At 43.6% G+C, this 15,878-nt stretch overlaps 1 protein-coding gene across 1 annotated transcript; it reads left to right on the top strand.

The window, feature by feature from the left end:
• Positions 1 to 3,310: 3,310 nt before the first annotated feature.
• Positions 3,311 to 5,460, top strand: LOC103715394 (cytochrome P450 94C1). The gene has a single exon (XM_008803007.2). It carries the CDS (start codon positions 3,672 to 3,674, stop codon positions 5,250 to 5,252), a length of 1,581 nt encoding a protein of 526 aa, XP_008801229.2. The 5' UTR covers positions 3,311 to 3,671; the 3' UTR covers positions 5,253 to 5,460.
• Positions 5,461 to 15,878: the final 10,418 nt, after the last annotated feature.

Genomic DNA, 15,878 nt, shown 5'->3' with positions numbered 1-15,878 from the left:
GCTTTTTTGTTTACAAACTATCAACTTTTGTGACGTATAAAACTTGAAACCCCTGTAACATGGCATTTTAATCAAATTTCTCGGAAAACTTACAATAACAATGGAGGTGCTCTCGTGAGGCAGGAAAAGTATCTTAATAATTAAATAAAAAAACACTTAATTTAATTATCCCATCGCCTAGTTATGCTGTGCAAGTGTCCAGTTGAGCGACAGAATCACCATGATGTCACCATTGTTAAGACTTTAAATGCAACATCCCAATCAACACGGGAAGAAAACAAGAGCACATTGGACCCAACATGACTCTCGACCGTCATGGCCATGAAAAGCTAATGGATGAACCCTATGGAACTATTTGTTTCACAGTGTTAATTATATCAAACAGATCGATACTTACAAAACACCCATCCATCACCCTTTCGATAACATGATGGGACTCATACATGCATCCGCAAAAGGTAAACTGCCGACTGCCGCGACCAAAATTCCTTGCGTGCAGCTCTACATCTAGATTCTAGGACCCATTAACAATGCCACATAGATTTTTATGGCGTTGGATGTATTATGTTATATGGTGTACCTTTATATTGGCATTATACTGACATTATATTACGTATGGCAATGTACTAGAAAACATATTACAAAAGCTAACTGGGTGGGTCTCCGGCCAATACCTACTATGCTCACCCCATGATGATTACAATATTCTTTCTCCTATATTCTTTGTTAAAAAGATAGGAGGGCCCAAATTGGTTTTGATTCCCATATTGGACGATAGAATTTTTGTGAGGCCACGTGTTGGTTATTTGCAATAAGAAATTATATCATACACCACATGCATCACATAGAAGCACACGAGAGGACAAGAACTTATAAGATTTGTAGAATCTATAGAATGATAAATGGAGCCCACGGAAATAAAAAACCTGATTGATCTGATGCACTATTGCCATGATGCATAGGTGTAGAATATAATTTTGTGTGTGTGTGTGTGTGTGTGTGTGTGTGAGAGAGAGAGAGAGAGAGAGAGAGAGGTCAGTGTGACTCATGCGATGCTACGTCAAACCAAATTACTAGTCCATAATGTTTATCGGGTCATGGCCTGCTGGCATTTTTTAACCTTGTAAGTTCAAAATAACCTAATGTGAGTACATACCTGCCTTATCGCTTTCAACCTTATGTTTTTACTTTTTTTTTTTGTTTAATAATTTATGGAACCTCTCAATCCCACGTTACCCGTCCTTACTTCCCAACCCTCCCCTTGTTCTAGACCGCCCAACCTTCCCTTCATTTCATTAAAGATTTAGACCCCTTGACCCATTTTTTCAAATATATTTTTCTAGTCTCTACCATTGGACTGTCACGCCCCGAGCTCGGAGTGTCACGCCCTGAGCTCGGAGCGTGACAGATGCCGCACGCTTCCATGGCGAGTCGTACAAGCGTGCAAGACAGCTGATTATATCAAAGCGAATACAAATACTTAAAATTGATATAAATAATTAAAATATTCAAAGCAGTTTTATAAAGTTTCAAAATAGCATATGCGAATATAATTCAATGTCCAAGCTAATCTAACTAAAATGCCAATAACTAAAGGAATAATCGAAAAGTCTAGCGCACTCCCCAATCCCGTGCAATCAAGTCTCTGGATTTGAAAAATAGAAAAAATATAATAATGAGCTACGCTAGCCCAGTAAGCAACAAAATACCCCAGAGTGGGGTCAAAGCATATCAGATCAAATACAAAATAATGACTGAGAATAAATCACAAATAACATCGTTTTGCTCTTTTCAAAACTTATTATTATTTTTACCAAAAACTCTGATATCAGAATCTCAACATAATAGGCTACAACCACGTAACCCATTGGCATGGGTTGCACAAAGTGCCAAAAATCACTATTGTTCGTCACCGGTGGCAACGGTGTCCAAAAATCACTATTCTAATCACCGGTGGTGCGGTGTCGAAACCGGTTCCTCACATATTACAAGTCGACAGGTCCAACGTATAATCCCCATTGGAGGGGCCAGAACAGAACAGAACAGATCATAGCCATGCTGAGAATGCATATATACAAAAATAGATTTCATAAATTGTCCAGTCATATTTTACGGATTTCATAGCATATAACATGATTTTCAAATAAAATTTAACATGCCTGACCCATTTTACTGAATACAAAATATATATCAAAACTTAATTAGTTTATCAGATAATTTGAAAATCACACTTGAAGTACTAAGTTACTTACCTCTTCTCGCTTAACTCCTACTTCAGGTAGGCGGATCAGGTTCACATCTCCCCCCCCCCAGGGGCCCAGGTATCATATATGCCCCCAAAATAAAGAGCCTTGAGTACTAGAAGAAAAGCACCTATACCTAACAAAATTAAGTGAATACCCAAAATTGTAGTCATTTTATTTCCATCTTTCCATACATAACCGAAAAATGGAAAAGATTCTTCAAGAGTCTCAGGTCCAAGAAGCGCATGATAAATACCACCAAAGCCTAAGACTACAGAGGAAATTAAGTGAAGTACTCCAGATACAAAGTATGGAAAGGTGTCTATAACTTCCCCCCTCCCCCCCCCCCCCCCCGACCTATACATTTAATTAATTTATTTGTTAATTTCAGAGCTAAGAAAAATCAAAAATAATACTATTGGATTTCGGGTTCGAATTTTGGATTTCGGATTTGGACTGGGCCCAAGTTGGGCCCACACAGGGTACGGCCCAAATAGGGCCCTAATATGGCTGATCTGGGCCCAAATTGGGCCCACAATGGGTATGGCCCAACAGGGCCCAAAGTACTGCTCACGGCCCACAAATGGCCTCTCTTCTTTCCGATTCATCCAAGAACAGGGGAAGAAGGGAACAAGAAGGAAGGAGTAGGGAGCCGGCGAGGTGGCCGGCCTAGGTGGCGGAGGCTGATGCCCGATCGATGGCCAGCCGACCGCAGTGGCGGCCAGCAGCCGCTGCGGTGACCAGCATGAAGATCTCGGTTTATGGGGACGAAATAGAAAAAAATACGACATGATTAATCTTGGAATCAAAGGCTGGAGGGAGCTTATCGGCGGTGGCAGAGACGGCGGAAGGGAGATCTCGGCCGCGGCTGCTCGATCCGGCAGTTAAGCGGCGGTGGCGGCGCTCGGAACCGAGGGATGGATCACGAAACAGGGGAAGGTCGGGAAGGCGATTCGGACGGCACTCGGCCGGGAGAGCACGCCGGTCACCAGACAAAGGAGGAAGAGAGAGGAAGGAGAGGAAGAGGAGACTGAGGAGAGGGAGGAAGGCTTGGAGGTGGTCGTGAATCGCGGCGGCCGAGCGAAATCCACGGCCGTGGATTAGCTAGAGGGGGGTGCTGCGGGATGCCCGCGACGTCTTCGCCCCGGTGGCCCCCAAAGAAGTTGGAGAGGATCGTGGTCCTCTGCTCTGGTTCCTTCCAAAAGAAGCACGGGGCTAAAGTCGGCTGGAGATGCCGATTTCAGCCCCGTATATCACAGGACTAAGCCTTTTTGGATTGATATTGGATAGATAAATAAGAAGGGAGTAATTACTACTATATAAATTACATTATAGAGGATGAGGATTGATTATAGATAGAACACACCTCCCCTCGGTTTCCTACCTCTTTCCTCTCGTACTCTACAAGCCAAAAAAATCTAGTAGGATATGGAATTGGAAGCTCTCGAATCCCATTTGTCCCTCTTCCTTTTCTCCTTCACTTCTATCTTTCTAGTCTTTACTCTTCTACTTCAGCTTCTAAGATCCCGGCCATGGTGGTGCAATTGTCCAGTCTGCGAGGCCTACGTGACATCGTCGTGGAGGGCCGATTTCGATAACCTCAGCGACTGGTACACCCACCTCCTCCGCCAATCGCCAACGCGCACCATTCACATCCATGTCCTCCGCAACACCATCACCGCAAACCCCGACAACGTCGAGCACATGCTTAAATCCCGATTCGATAATTATCCCAAGGGGAAGCCCTTCTCTTCGATCCTCGGCGATTTCCTCGGCCGCGGCATCTTCAACGTCGACGGTGACCTCTGGCGCTTCCAGCGCATGCTTGCCTCCGCCGAGCTGGGCTCGATGTCCGTCCGGTCCTTTGCCTTCCGCATCGTCTCCTCCGAGGTCTGCCGCCGCCTCCTCCCTCTCCTTGACTCAGCTGCCGACACCGGTCAGGTTCTCGACTTCCAGAACGTTTTCCGGCGGTTCGCCTTTGATAACATATGCAAGATTTCCTTTGGATTGGACCCAGGCTGCCTCGAGCTGTCGCTGCCCATGTCGGAGTTTGCGGCAGCCTTCGACACGGCCTCGAGGCTGTCGGCACGGCGCGCAGCGGCGACGGTACCCGCGATATGGAAGGCCAAGCGGCTTTTGAATTCGGGGTCGGAGCGGGAGCTCCGGCGAGCAATTCGGGTCCTCGACCTCCTCGCTGAGGAGCTCATCTGCCAAAGAAGGAAGCTTGGGTTCTCATCCTCCCATGACCTCCTCTCCCGCTTCATGGTCTCCGTTGACGACGACCGGTACCTCCGCGACATTGTCGTCAGCTTCATGCTCGCCGGCCGCGACACCGTTTCCTCCGCCTTGACGAGCTTCTTCATGCTGCTCTCACGACACCCGGCGGCCCAGTCCAAAATTCGCAGCGAGATTGAGCAGGTGACGTGGAGCGGCGGCGGCGGCGGCGGCGGCGGCGGCGGCGGCGCAAGCTATGATCAATTGAGAGAGATGCATTATGTGCGTGCAGCGCTCTATGAGAGCATGAGGCTGTACCCGCCGGTGCAGTTTAACTCGAAATTCTCCGTCGATGATGACATCCTGCCGGACGGGACATTCATTAGCAGGGGGACGAGGGTGACCTACCATGCATACGCCATGGGGAGGATGGAGGAGTTGTGGGGGACCGACTGCGGGGAATTCCGGCCGGAGCGGTGGCTGAAGAACGGCGTGTTCGCATGCGAAAACCCGTTCAAGTACCCAGTGTTCCAAGGTGGTCTCCGCGTCTGTCTCGGAAAGGAGATGGCACTGATGGAGATGAAGACTGTGATTGCGTCCGTAGTCCAGGGATTCGACGTCGACGTGATCGACGGGAGCCGGCCGCCAAAATTTTCCCCCGGCCTCACGGCCGGCCTGGAAGGTGGACTACCAGTCCGGGTGCGCCGCAGAAAGTATAAAGAGGGCTCCACTGCCTTGCCGCCAGAATTACGGCCTAGGTCTTATTACCAATATTCATATGCTGGGACTTGCTGAAATGCACTTCTTTGCTTGGTTAGGGCTAATATTTATTCGCTAATCACATGTACAGAGAAATATTGTTTATTCGAATGTACCGTTATTAGTTATAATAAGTTGTTAGTTTTTCAAGAGCACAAATCTAATTGACTAAAACTTTGCTCTCTTGAATCATAGGGCTATGGTAGTTGTTACCCAGCAATATATTGACAGATTTACTACCCTATATTGATTACTTTGTATTGCATTCTTTATTTTAGTTACTACACAGAGGTAGAGTTCAAAGACAGAGAGCATCTAAAATAGGGAGGGTTTTAGTATTACTATTTTGCATGCTGATGGTAGGATACCATTGCATGCGTTCTGAGTGTGTTATTGTTGGAGTTTTCGTGGAGAGAATTGGATAGAGGGTTCAGAGCGCAAGGAGCATAGTATTCTATAAGTGTTTTCTATATTTCATGTGAAGAATTCCTCTATTTAGAGGTCTGTGGCGTGTTTTCCTGATAGGCAATTAATCAAAAGAGACAGAACATATGTACATTGTGAAATTTAACATATATGCAAATTGTCTTGGAGGTGGTATGAAGGAGAAGCCTTCTCCCAATACAAGGGACATCTTACCGCTGAAGGAAGAGTTTGCACCTTTGTTCGTATTCTATGCCACGTAATCATGTTCCTATTATTTTGGTAAGGTCAAAAGTTATTATCGAGTTTAGATAGGTTCCTTCCCATAAATCTTACCATCCTCACCATGCTAAAAATTCAAATATGATCAAATCGAATCACAAATACTATAATCAATCTATGATCAACCCTAATGAATTTGCGCTGCAGTGTTCCATAGTCCATATGAGTCATGGACCGGACCCATTTTGATACTATTTATAACAACATAGGATCTCACCCGAAAAAAACTAGTCAGAAGATATTATTTAGATTTCTATATCCTATATATATACTTAAAATCTATCCAGTACATAACCGATATGGGACTAAATACACATTCGCACAAATCTTCACATGCTTTTGGTAGGTAAGCTTGGAATCAAATAGAAATTTCTTAGTTCCATTGGGATGAATCGTAATCATAAAAACATATCTCATTTTGTCTCTTTATCACTATGGGTAGCACATGCATATATTTTACTTTTTTTAAATTTCCGTTAGGCATAATTCATTTTCTTCAAGAGCTATATAACTATATTATGAAAAAAATGTAAACAAAGTACAGAAGGTTGAAGGGTAGTCGAAAGAAAAGGTGGAATAATCTTCTCTCAAGCTCAGTTTTAATGAATTGTAACTTTAGTAGTTTATCTAATAATGCCTTTAGCTAAGATTTGACACCATCGGCCTTGTTCCATAGATACGTCCCTTTCTCTTCCACTGCCCAAAAGAAAATCATGACAGTTTTCGATAACAATTGATTCTCCACATGTTTTCCCATGAGAAGACATTCACACCACTATTAAGTATTTGGACATTAACATAGTGGAGAGAAGTCACCATCTATGTTCTAATGATGGAAGAAATCAGGGACTGGCAATAAGCTCATGATTATCTATTGCTGTTCAATAGATTTAATCATTTGAGACCACTCATTCTACTAGAGATGAGAGGACAGGTAGCCAACTGGTTTGCCCATGGGCTATGACTTGGCAGCTACTATCCTTCGTTTACCTATATATTGGACTACAAAATGGATGTTCTTGCTTGTTGGATCTGTTCCTCAACGTTCATCATAAAATATGAAAATTTTTGTATCAGTTATACATAATTTTTCCAAACGTAGGTAATGTGTTGGATCTGAAGGTGGGTGCACGGTCATCGTATATGCATTCCGGCAGAATTCTATGGCCATATAGAAGTTACTTTGGAATTCAGTATAAAACATATGCATACACACAAATATGCAGTGGACATTGTTGTATAAGTTGGTTTTGCTTAATGTACTAACAAGTGAATTAATTTGTTTAGTCTATCTGATTTCAAAGATTGTTAGGGTTTGGCGTTTCCGAATACAATTTAAAATTTCTAAACAATTGTCAATATATATACTCTAGACAATAGTGCAAAGACCTGATGCATATATTTGAAAGGATTTCATTATGTAAGACCAAAGATCAATCCTGAAAAAGATCATTAAAATTTTTCTTAATTTTGGTTCTTTTCAGACTTCAAAGAACACTTAAAACAAGCACTTCAATTGTGAGATCTATGAGTGCATCGGTTGCAATGTACTAGCATATATAGTCCGCTAAGTACGTTCAAAATTAACTAAATAGAATTAATTTAGTTACAAACAAACAGTTATACATTTTACCATCCTTACAATCCTTTCATGAGTTATTCAATAATTTTTTTGCAACTTATTACTAAACAGGCAAGAATAATTGTATAGTTCTTTTTTGTTGCAGCTGCTTTCTTCACAAAAATACACCTGTTATTCTAAATTTTCTACTTTCTTTTATTATTTTCAATGCTATCCAAGCTTTTGGTGGGCTAATGTTGTTACTCTATTTAACTTGCTATCGCTACCAAATGCTCATCTTCTAAGTCGATCTGTCTGATAATAACTTCAACTAAACGTACATATTTATGGACATATACTATTCATAGGAAAAGTTTCACTCATGTTATAAACTATGGAGTTTAATATATAAGAGATGTGGCTTAGGACCGACTATAGCTCATACAAAAGGCTGGCCAACCAAAGGTTTTCACAAGGCCTCTGAACTACTAATCAGGATCTAGCACGTGGCAAGCCTAGGAGCGTGTGGATGGCTTTTGAAATTTCAAAATTCCTCTTGGCCATGATCTTGGGCGGTTTCCGAAGTCCCACCCACGAGATGTGCAGGCGTGATGCGTGTATGAAATGCTCACGTATAATTCTCGAAATGTGCAGTGGCCTATCAATCATGGTCGAACCTACAATCCACTCTCAGGAAGATCTTTGAGGTAAATGCTCTGGTGTTCTGACAGGTTATTGCACTGTCACTCCCAAAGAACCTCCTTTGTACCTCGAGTATCATCTTGACTTAGGCATTAGAGGGTCTCTTATCAAACACTCTCCAGCTTGAGAACTTCTTCGTTTTTGCTGTTTTAGGTCAAAGCTCGGTCACGAAACAAGATCCTAGGTGCAATCAAAGTTCCTTAAAGCAGCCCAGAACAGACTGTAGCTTTGTACAACCCGAACAACTCACCACTGAGTCCTCTAGCATCCTCATCTGCTCAGCGCTTGGATCAAGCCGGTCCTTAATGGCAACAAGTTGGTACTAGAGGAAGGGTCTATGATCTCGTTATAGGAGGTTTCTTCTTCAGAAAATAAACAGCTTGTAACGCTCGTCAAAGCAGCACCTTATAACACTTGTCAAAGCACACCGAAGGAGTACAATAGCTCTTTGCAAAGCCCTTGGAAAGTTCCAACCTCGCCAGAACCACAGGCAGCACTAGTAGTTTTCCCCAAGCAGATCCAACTACTCATGCAGCAAGTTTAGATACTGAAAACTACCATCCAAAGTCTGTAGCAGCCAGCCACCAATCAGCAGCAGTAGTCTCATGAGCTAAGCTGTCAGGAATCTCGATGCATCCGGGCCATCACTCCCCTCCTCGGAGCGGGGGATGGGCTCAGTAAAGTCAACACACCCATCCTCAAAGCCTTGGAAAGGCCCTGTATAGCCACCACTCCCATCTGTGGAGTCCTGCACGAGATACTTAGCATCGATCTTCTAATTCCCTATCTTGGGAAGAGTCGATATCTAGTTGTTCTTCTTCCTGCCGATCCGAGAGAGCCTTTGGGAGGGGGGCAGATCTCGACTGCAAATTCGAGAAAATGGATCAGAATCTCAAGGCCCTAAGAGCATCAAGTCGAGCAATGGGAGGATGTGGAGTTCACCACCAGGCCCCTATTCTCGGTGAAAATAATGGAGGAATCCATCCCCCTCATTTTAAGATGCTACAGTTGAAAACTTACGACGGTACTATGCACACAGTAAACCACTTGGAGATTTTCAAAGTACTTGTAATGCTCTAGAAAGCCATTGATGCAGTATTGTGTAGAGATCTTTCCGGTATTTTTCAAAAGATAGCCCAATTATGGTACACCGGGCTACAACCAAGCTTCGTTCACTCATTGGAGCAGTTTGGAATGATGTTCGCTGCCCACTTAATAAACAGTAAGAGGCAAAGAAAAGGTTTTGACACCCACTTTGTCATCAAGCAGAGGGAGGACGAGCCCCTACGAGGCTAATCAGCCGCTATAATGCAGTGACATTGGAAATCCATGATTTGAATCACATGATCGCTATGTTAACTATGCAAACTAGACTGAAGACATCCTAATTACTTTTCTCCCTAGAGAAGAGGTTCGCAAGGGATTATGATGACCCAAAGATTGATTCATAGATTGATTTTGATGATCACAAAACCTTGAAGTATAGATACTAATGTTTATGTTGCAAGGAGAAAGATATTTATTTTGCAAGGAACATAGCAAGTTGGAAGAACACAAGAAGGCCTCCAAAGCTCTCAAGTTGGAAGAAAGCTACAATTTATTGGCCCAAGTTTAAAGTTCAAAGGATTCAAATTGGAGGAGTAAAATCAAAAGAAAAATTCAAAAGAACAGTCTTCGAGTCGACTCCAGTAGAATTCGAGTCGACTCCGGAGAAGTATGAGTCGACTCCGGAGAAGTATGAGTCGACTCCTAGGAGTCACAGGCAGAAAAGTCAGAGAGCAGTTTTCGGGTCTGAGATTCGAGTCGACTCCAGTGGAACGCGAGTCGACTCCGATGGTTCGTAGGTCGACTCCAAAGAAAGCAAGAGTCGACTCTCAGCGGAACACAAGGAAAAAGTCAGAGAGCATTTTTGGGACTCTGAGATTCGAGTCGACTCCCGCATTGCACGAGTCGACTCTGAGACTCCGCAACCATCAACAGACAGAAAACTAAGTTACTGCCTCTGAGATTCGAGTCGACTCCCAGACAGCTCGAGTCGACTCCAAGGCAGCGCTACACCAAGATGGCAGAAGGCTGTGTTTCGCAAACTGAGAGCCGAGTCGACTCCAAGGAAGTTCGAGTCGACTCCAAGACTGGACGAGCCAAAAGACAGAGGATCGGGAGTTCGGGTTCTGAGATTCGAGTCGACTCCCAGGATAGTCGAGTCGACTCGAGAGGACAAAATTCAAAATTGGATTCACGGACTTCAGTGGATGAGCCGACTCCGAAATTGCCAAGTCAGCTCCAGAAGTTGGCGAGTCGACTCCAGGTTAAGACGAGTCGACTCCCAGTCGAGGCAAGCACATTAATTCAAATTTGGAACAGTGGCCGAGTCGTCTCCGGTAAAACACGAGCCGACTCCTGCAACAGGCGAGCCGACTCCTAATCGCGCGAGTCGACTCCGATCCCAACGGTAACATTGTCAGGAAGTGCAGACTGTGTCCAACGGCTCTTTTTCTTGTCTCTAACGGCTATATTCTTGTTTCCACGCCATCTAAAGCTATAAAAATAAGAAGAGAGCTAGGGGAGAAATTAATGGAAGTGGGAGAGATCATCTAGGAAAGAGATCTCAAAGAGATTGCAAAGGAAATCTCCCACAGGCACAAAAAGGCCATCCAAAACGAAATAGAGAGAAGAAGAGCATCCAAGTGAATCCGAAAGCTTCCTCTCCATCCGTGTGCTGCCTCGGGGATCCTCTACTTCATGCCAAATCAGAGGAGGATCAAGTAAAGAAGAAGCCGAGCTCCTCCATCTTCAAAACTCGTTTGAGGGCTTCTCTTTACTCTATTTGTTTATATTGTCATATCTGCTTGCTTAAGAAGCTTTGATTTGTTTTTATTCTTTATTTTAATATCTTGTAACTTGATTCAATCAAGGGATTGAATCAAGGGGTGTAAGGTTTGTTGGTAAGCCAAAGGGAAAACCAACGGGATTAAGGTTTGTTGGTGAGCCGAGGGTAAAACCAACGTGTAAGGGTTTGATTGTGAGCCCGGGAAAACAATCGGGGTTGGTTCTAGTCGGTGAGCCTGGGAAAACCGACCGAGTTCGTTGTGCGCTCGTAAAACAACAAGTTGGGTTGTGAGCTTGTAAAACAACCGACTGTAATATGTAGGATTATAGTGAAATTCCCAAGAAGTCTTGGGGAGTGGATGTAGGTGCTGGGGTGCACCGAACCACTATATGTTTGCTGTGTTTGTAATATTTTTTTGTCATTATCTAACTCACACACTTACTCACTTAGATAAATTGCTTGCTTAACTATTATCCGCGAATTCTTTAGTTGCAAGCATACTCAATCAAGTCACATTCTATACATCAAACTGTCGCTAAGTTTAACTTTCACTGCGCATATATACAACTTAGCATAATTAATCAAAAAGTGCTAGAAGTAGCTTAAAAGTTTTAAAAGACCCAATTCACCCTCCCCCCCTCTTGGGTTGTATCTACTGGGCAACAGATTATGTCGAGCTCCTGGCTAGGCCAACAAGTACATCAATGCTTAGGAGGCCATGATGGCTCAGTGTGAGTCAGTCGAGAGCAAACTCAACAAAAGAAAGAATAATAAGCAAGCTTAGGAAGATTCAGAAGAGCCTAGTAAGAAGTTAAGGAAGAATGAAGAAGGTCCTCGTCCATCGAGCAATCCCTCTAGGAGGTTCAAGAGGTATACTCCTCTCAACATCCTGCAAGGATAAATCCTTAGGGAATTTCACAATCGAAGCTATGTGAAGTAGCCCTGAAAGATAAGAGCAACAGCTCACAAGGATATGATTTAATTGTACCAATTTCACCGTGACTACAAGCATGACACCGAGGACTGCATCCAACTAAAGAACAAGATTGAGGCCTTAATTCAACAGGGCTACTTTGGTGCTTACGTTCGCGACCCATGAGACTGAGCAGAGGCTAGTCGGAAGCAGCCTGCCCTCGAGGTGCAAGTTGACAATCAATCGACTGTGGGGGTCATTAACACGATAGCTAGTGGAATGGCTGCTGGCGCTACGAGTTTGTCCGCCTGAAGAGCCTACTTATGAGCTGCCCAAACTGAAAGCTCGACTTTAAAGAGGCAGAGGACAGACGAAGTTACCTCCTTCTCAGATTCTAATGTGGAGGGCGTTCATACCCCCCATGTTAATGCTATTTTAGTTTTCTTTACCGTAACAAACTACGATATAAAAAGAAATCTAGTGGATAATGGAAGCTCAAGAGATGTCTTGTTTTATGAGGGTTTTTGTAGAATAAACCTACCGGTTGATCAATTGAGGAAGATCAGTTCTCCTTTGATCATATTTTTTGGAGATCTAGTTTCAGTGAAGGTGTCATCTTGTAAGCTTATAATGATACCTTGTGATAACCAGGCTTGAACGCTATACATGTTGTCTCCACCTACCACTTGCTAATGAAGTTTCCAACCAGAAATGGTATGCAAAAACTACGAGGCGACTAAGCACTTGCTCGATAGTACTATATCGCCATGCTCAATGGAAAGAAAATGAAGGAGATGTTGCCTATTGAAGGCTTGGATGTTAAAGATGAACAAAGGCAACATCATGGGGATCTAGCCGAAGAACTTCTTTCAGTTCTCTTGGATGAAGGACACCTAGAGCCCATCTCGATGACACCACTAAGGCCCAGCTTGTGGATTTCCTCGGAGCCAATGTTGATATCTTCACCTGGTTGACCTCTGACATGCCAAGCATAAATCCAAATATCCTCATCCATAGGCTGAGTGTGGACCTGATCCACTGGCCAATTCAACAAGAAAAAAGGAGCTTCATCCTAGAAAGACAAAAAGGCCATCAATAAAAAGGTGGACAAGCTTCTCCACATAGGTTTTATCCATGAAGTCGACTATCCTGACCGGTTGGCCAATGTTGTCATGGTTAAGAAGGCCAACAGAAAGTAGTGAGCGTGCATCGACTTTACCGACCTTAAGAAGGCCTGCCTAAAGGATAGTTTTCCATTGTCGAGGATAGACCAGCTAGTCGACGCCACATCGAGATATCAGATGCTTAGCTTTATGGATGTTTTCTTGGGCTATAATTAGATCCAGATGGCACCTGAAGATGAGAAGAAGACCTTATTCATCATGGACAAAGGGCTCTAATGTTATAGGGTCATGCCCTTTGGATTAAAGAATGCAGGAGCCACTTACCAATGTTTCGTCAACAAAATATTCAAGAACTAGATCGGCCATAATATGGAGGTTTATGTTGACAATATGTTGGTAACAAGTCGATAAGCCGAACGCCATATAGCCGACCTAGATGAGATTTTCTAGACCTTAAGAAATTACCATATGAAGTTTAATCAGGTAAGTGTGCATTTGTGGTTTCCTTAAAAAAGTTTTTCGGGTTCATGGTGACTTAGCATAGGATTGAGGTGAATCTAGAAAAGATTCCAGCTACACTAGAAATGGCTCCCCTAAAGACTTAGAAGAAGATTAGACGCCTCACAGGTTGCATTGTGGCATTGAGCAGGTTTGTGGTGAGATCAGCAGAGAGGAGCCTACCCTTCTTCAAGGTTCTGAGGAAACCAAAGAACTTTTGCTAGACAGAAGAATGTCAAGCCACATTCATATAGTTGTGAAGCTACCTTAGCACGCCATTGCTACTCTCCAAGTCGAGCATGGGTGAGATGCTATACCTTTACATAGCTATTTCCCCGCTGGCTATAAGTTTAGTCCTTGTTCGAGAGAAGGGAGGAATCCAAAGACCACTATCCTATGTAATTCGGATCCTCGACCGTATTTTCAGGCTCATTCCATCACTATGCTGACCAACCAATCCTTAAGGCAAGTTTTGTAGAAGCTAGATTCATCAAGGAGGTTAGTCAAATGGGCAGTTAAACTTGAAGAATTTGACATCCACTACCAATCCAGGCCTTCCATTAAGGCACAGAAATTAGCCGACTTTATTATGGAATGCTCAATCCCTGGTGACAGGCAGTCAGTAGACTGCCAAGCAAGAGTGGAGTAGGATTGATCTTAACCAGTTCAGAAGGAGTTGTTGTAGAGTATGCATTATGCTTCATCTTCAAGGCCTCAAATAACGAGGCAAAATATGAAGCCCTCCTTACTAGGTTGAAACTCACTCAGGAGCTTGGGGTTCAACACCTAACGGCTCTTACTGACTCCTAGTTGATCGCTAGAAAAGTCCAAGAAGACTTCGAGGCAAGGTCTCCTATGATGGAATGATACCTGTAGAGGGTTAAAGATGTCTCCTAGATCTTCAAGGAGTTAGAAATTCTACACATCCATGGTCGAAAAATGCTAGGGCTGACCTGTTATCGATGCTTGCCACCTCGGATTGTCCCGACCTTCACAAGATGACCTATTTGGAGGTGCTTGACCAGCCGAGCATAGAAGAAGAACCAACCTCCATGTTGTAGACTAATCTAGACCGAGTTGGATGGACTCGCTCATGGAATACCTTCAAGATAGGAAACTCCCAAAGAACCAGAGGGAAGCCCGAAGGCTAAAGAACCAAATTACGTGCTACATGCTACTGGAGGAAAAGCTATACAGGAGGTCATTCACTTTTTCCCTCCTCCGATGTCTCCTATTGTCTGAAGCCAAATACATTTCTAGAAAGTCCATGAAGGAATACGTAGAATCCATTTGGGAAGCAAAGTGCTAGCCTACAAGGTCCTATAGCAAGGTTACTAGTGGCCGAGCATATAGAGGGATGTTGCCAACTTTTTGAGAAGGTGCTACCAATGCCAAAGATACACAAACATCTAGTGGTAGCCAACGACACCACTTACACCGATTAGCGTGCCATGGTTATTTGCCTAGGGGGGATGGATTTTTTCAGACCATTCTCTTAAGCAACTGAGCAAAGAAAGTTTCTGATAGACGCTATTGACTACTTCACTAAGTGGATCGAAGCTGATCCCTTAGCCTAGATCACCAAGGAAAATACCTAAGACTTTGTATGGACATATACTAATCGCCTCTTCAAACTTTTCCAATCCATCATCATCGACAACAGGAGGCAATTTGACAATGCCCACTTTAGGGAGTTTTGTACCGATTTGCAGATAGAGCACCATCTCACCTCAATCGGGCACCCCCAATTGAATAGAGAAGCTGAAGTTACCAACAAAACCATTCTAGAGGGTTTGAAGACATGACTGGATAGAGAAATGGGACTCTGGGTGCACGAGCTCTACAGTATCCTCTGGGCATATCGAACCATTCATCGGACTACAATGGGAGAAATGCCCTTCGCTATTACCTTCACCATTGAGGTAATGATGCCCATGGAGATTGGGCTGCCCTTGTATTGGGTGGACCTTCTAAATGAGCAGAGGAATCTAGAACATCTTCGAGACAGCCTTGACCTCCTAGAAGAAACTATGGAGCAGGCCTAGATTTGTATAGCTGCCTATCAGCAACGAGTAGCTCGGTATTATAATTCTTGGGTGAAAGCTAAATTTTGTCGACTTGGAGACCTGATACTTAGGACAACTGGTGTCACAACAAGCTGAACATGGCAAGCGCTTACCAAACTGGAAAGCCTCATACAAGGTATCTGGAGTAGTGTGGCCTAGAACCTACCACCTCAAGCATATGAGCGAGAGACCCATACCTCAAGCATGAAACTCTACAAATCTTTAGATATATCATCAGTAGGGCACATTAGTGTACTCTGTAA

This window comes from Phoenix dactylifera, unplaced genomic scaffold (assembly GCF_009389715.1).
Source record: "Phoenix dactylifera cultivar Barhee BC4 unplaced genomic scaffold, palm_55x_up_171113_PBpolish2nd_filt_p 000112F, whole genome shotgun sequence".
Lineage (NCBI taxonomy): Eukaryota > Viridiplantae > Streptophyta > Magnoliopsida > Arecales > Arecaceae > Phoenix > Phoenix dactylifera.
Note: the sequence above shows the minus strand (reverse complement) of the source record. Positions and strands in the feature narration are given on the sequence as shown.

Excerpts from the sequence above, each read along its gene's own strand:
- LOC103715394 (XM_008803007.2), top strand. The coding sequence starts at position 3,672 with ATGGAATTGGAAGCTCTCGAATCCCATTTGTCCCTCTTCCTTTTCTCC.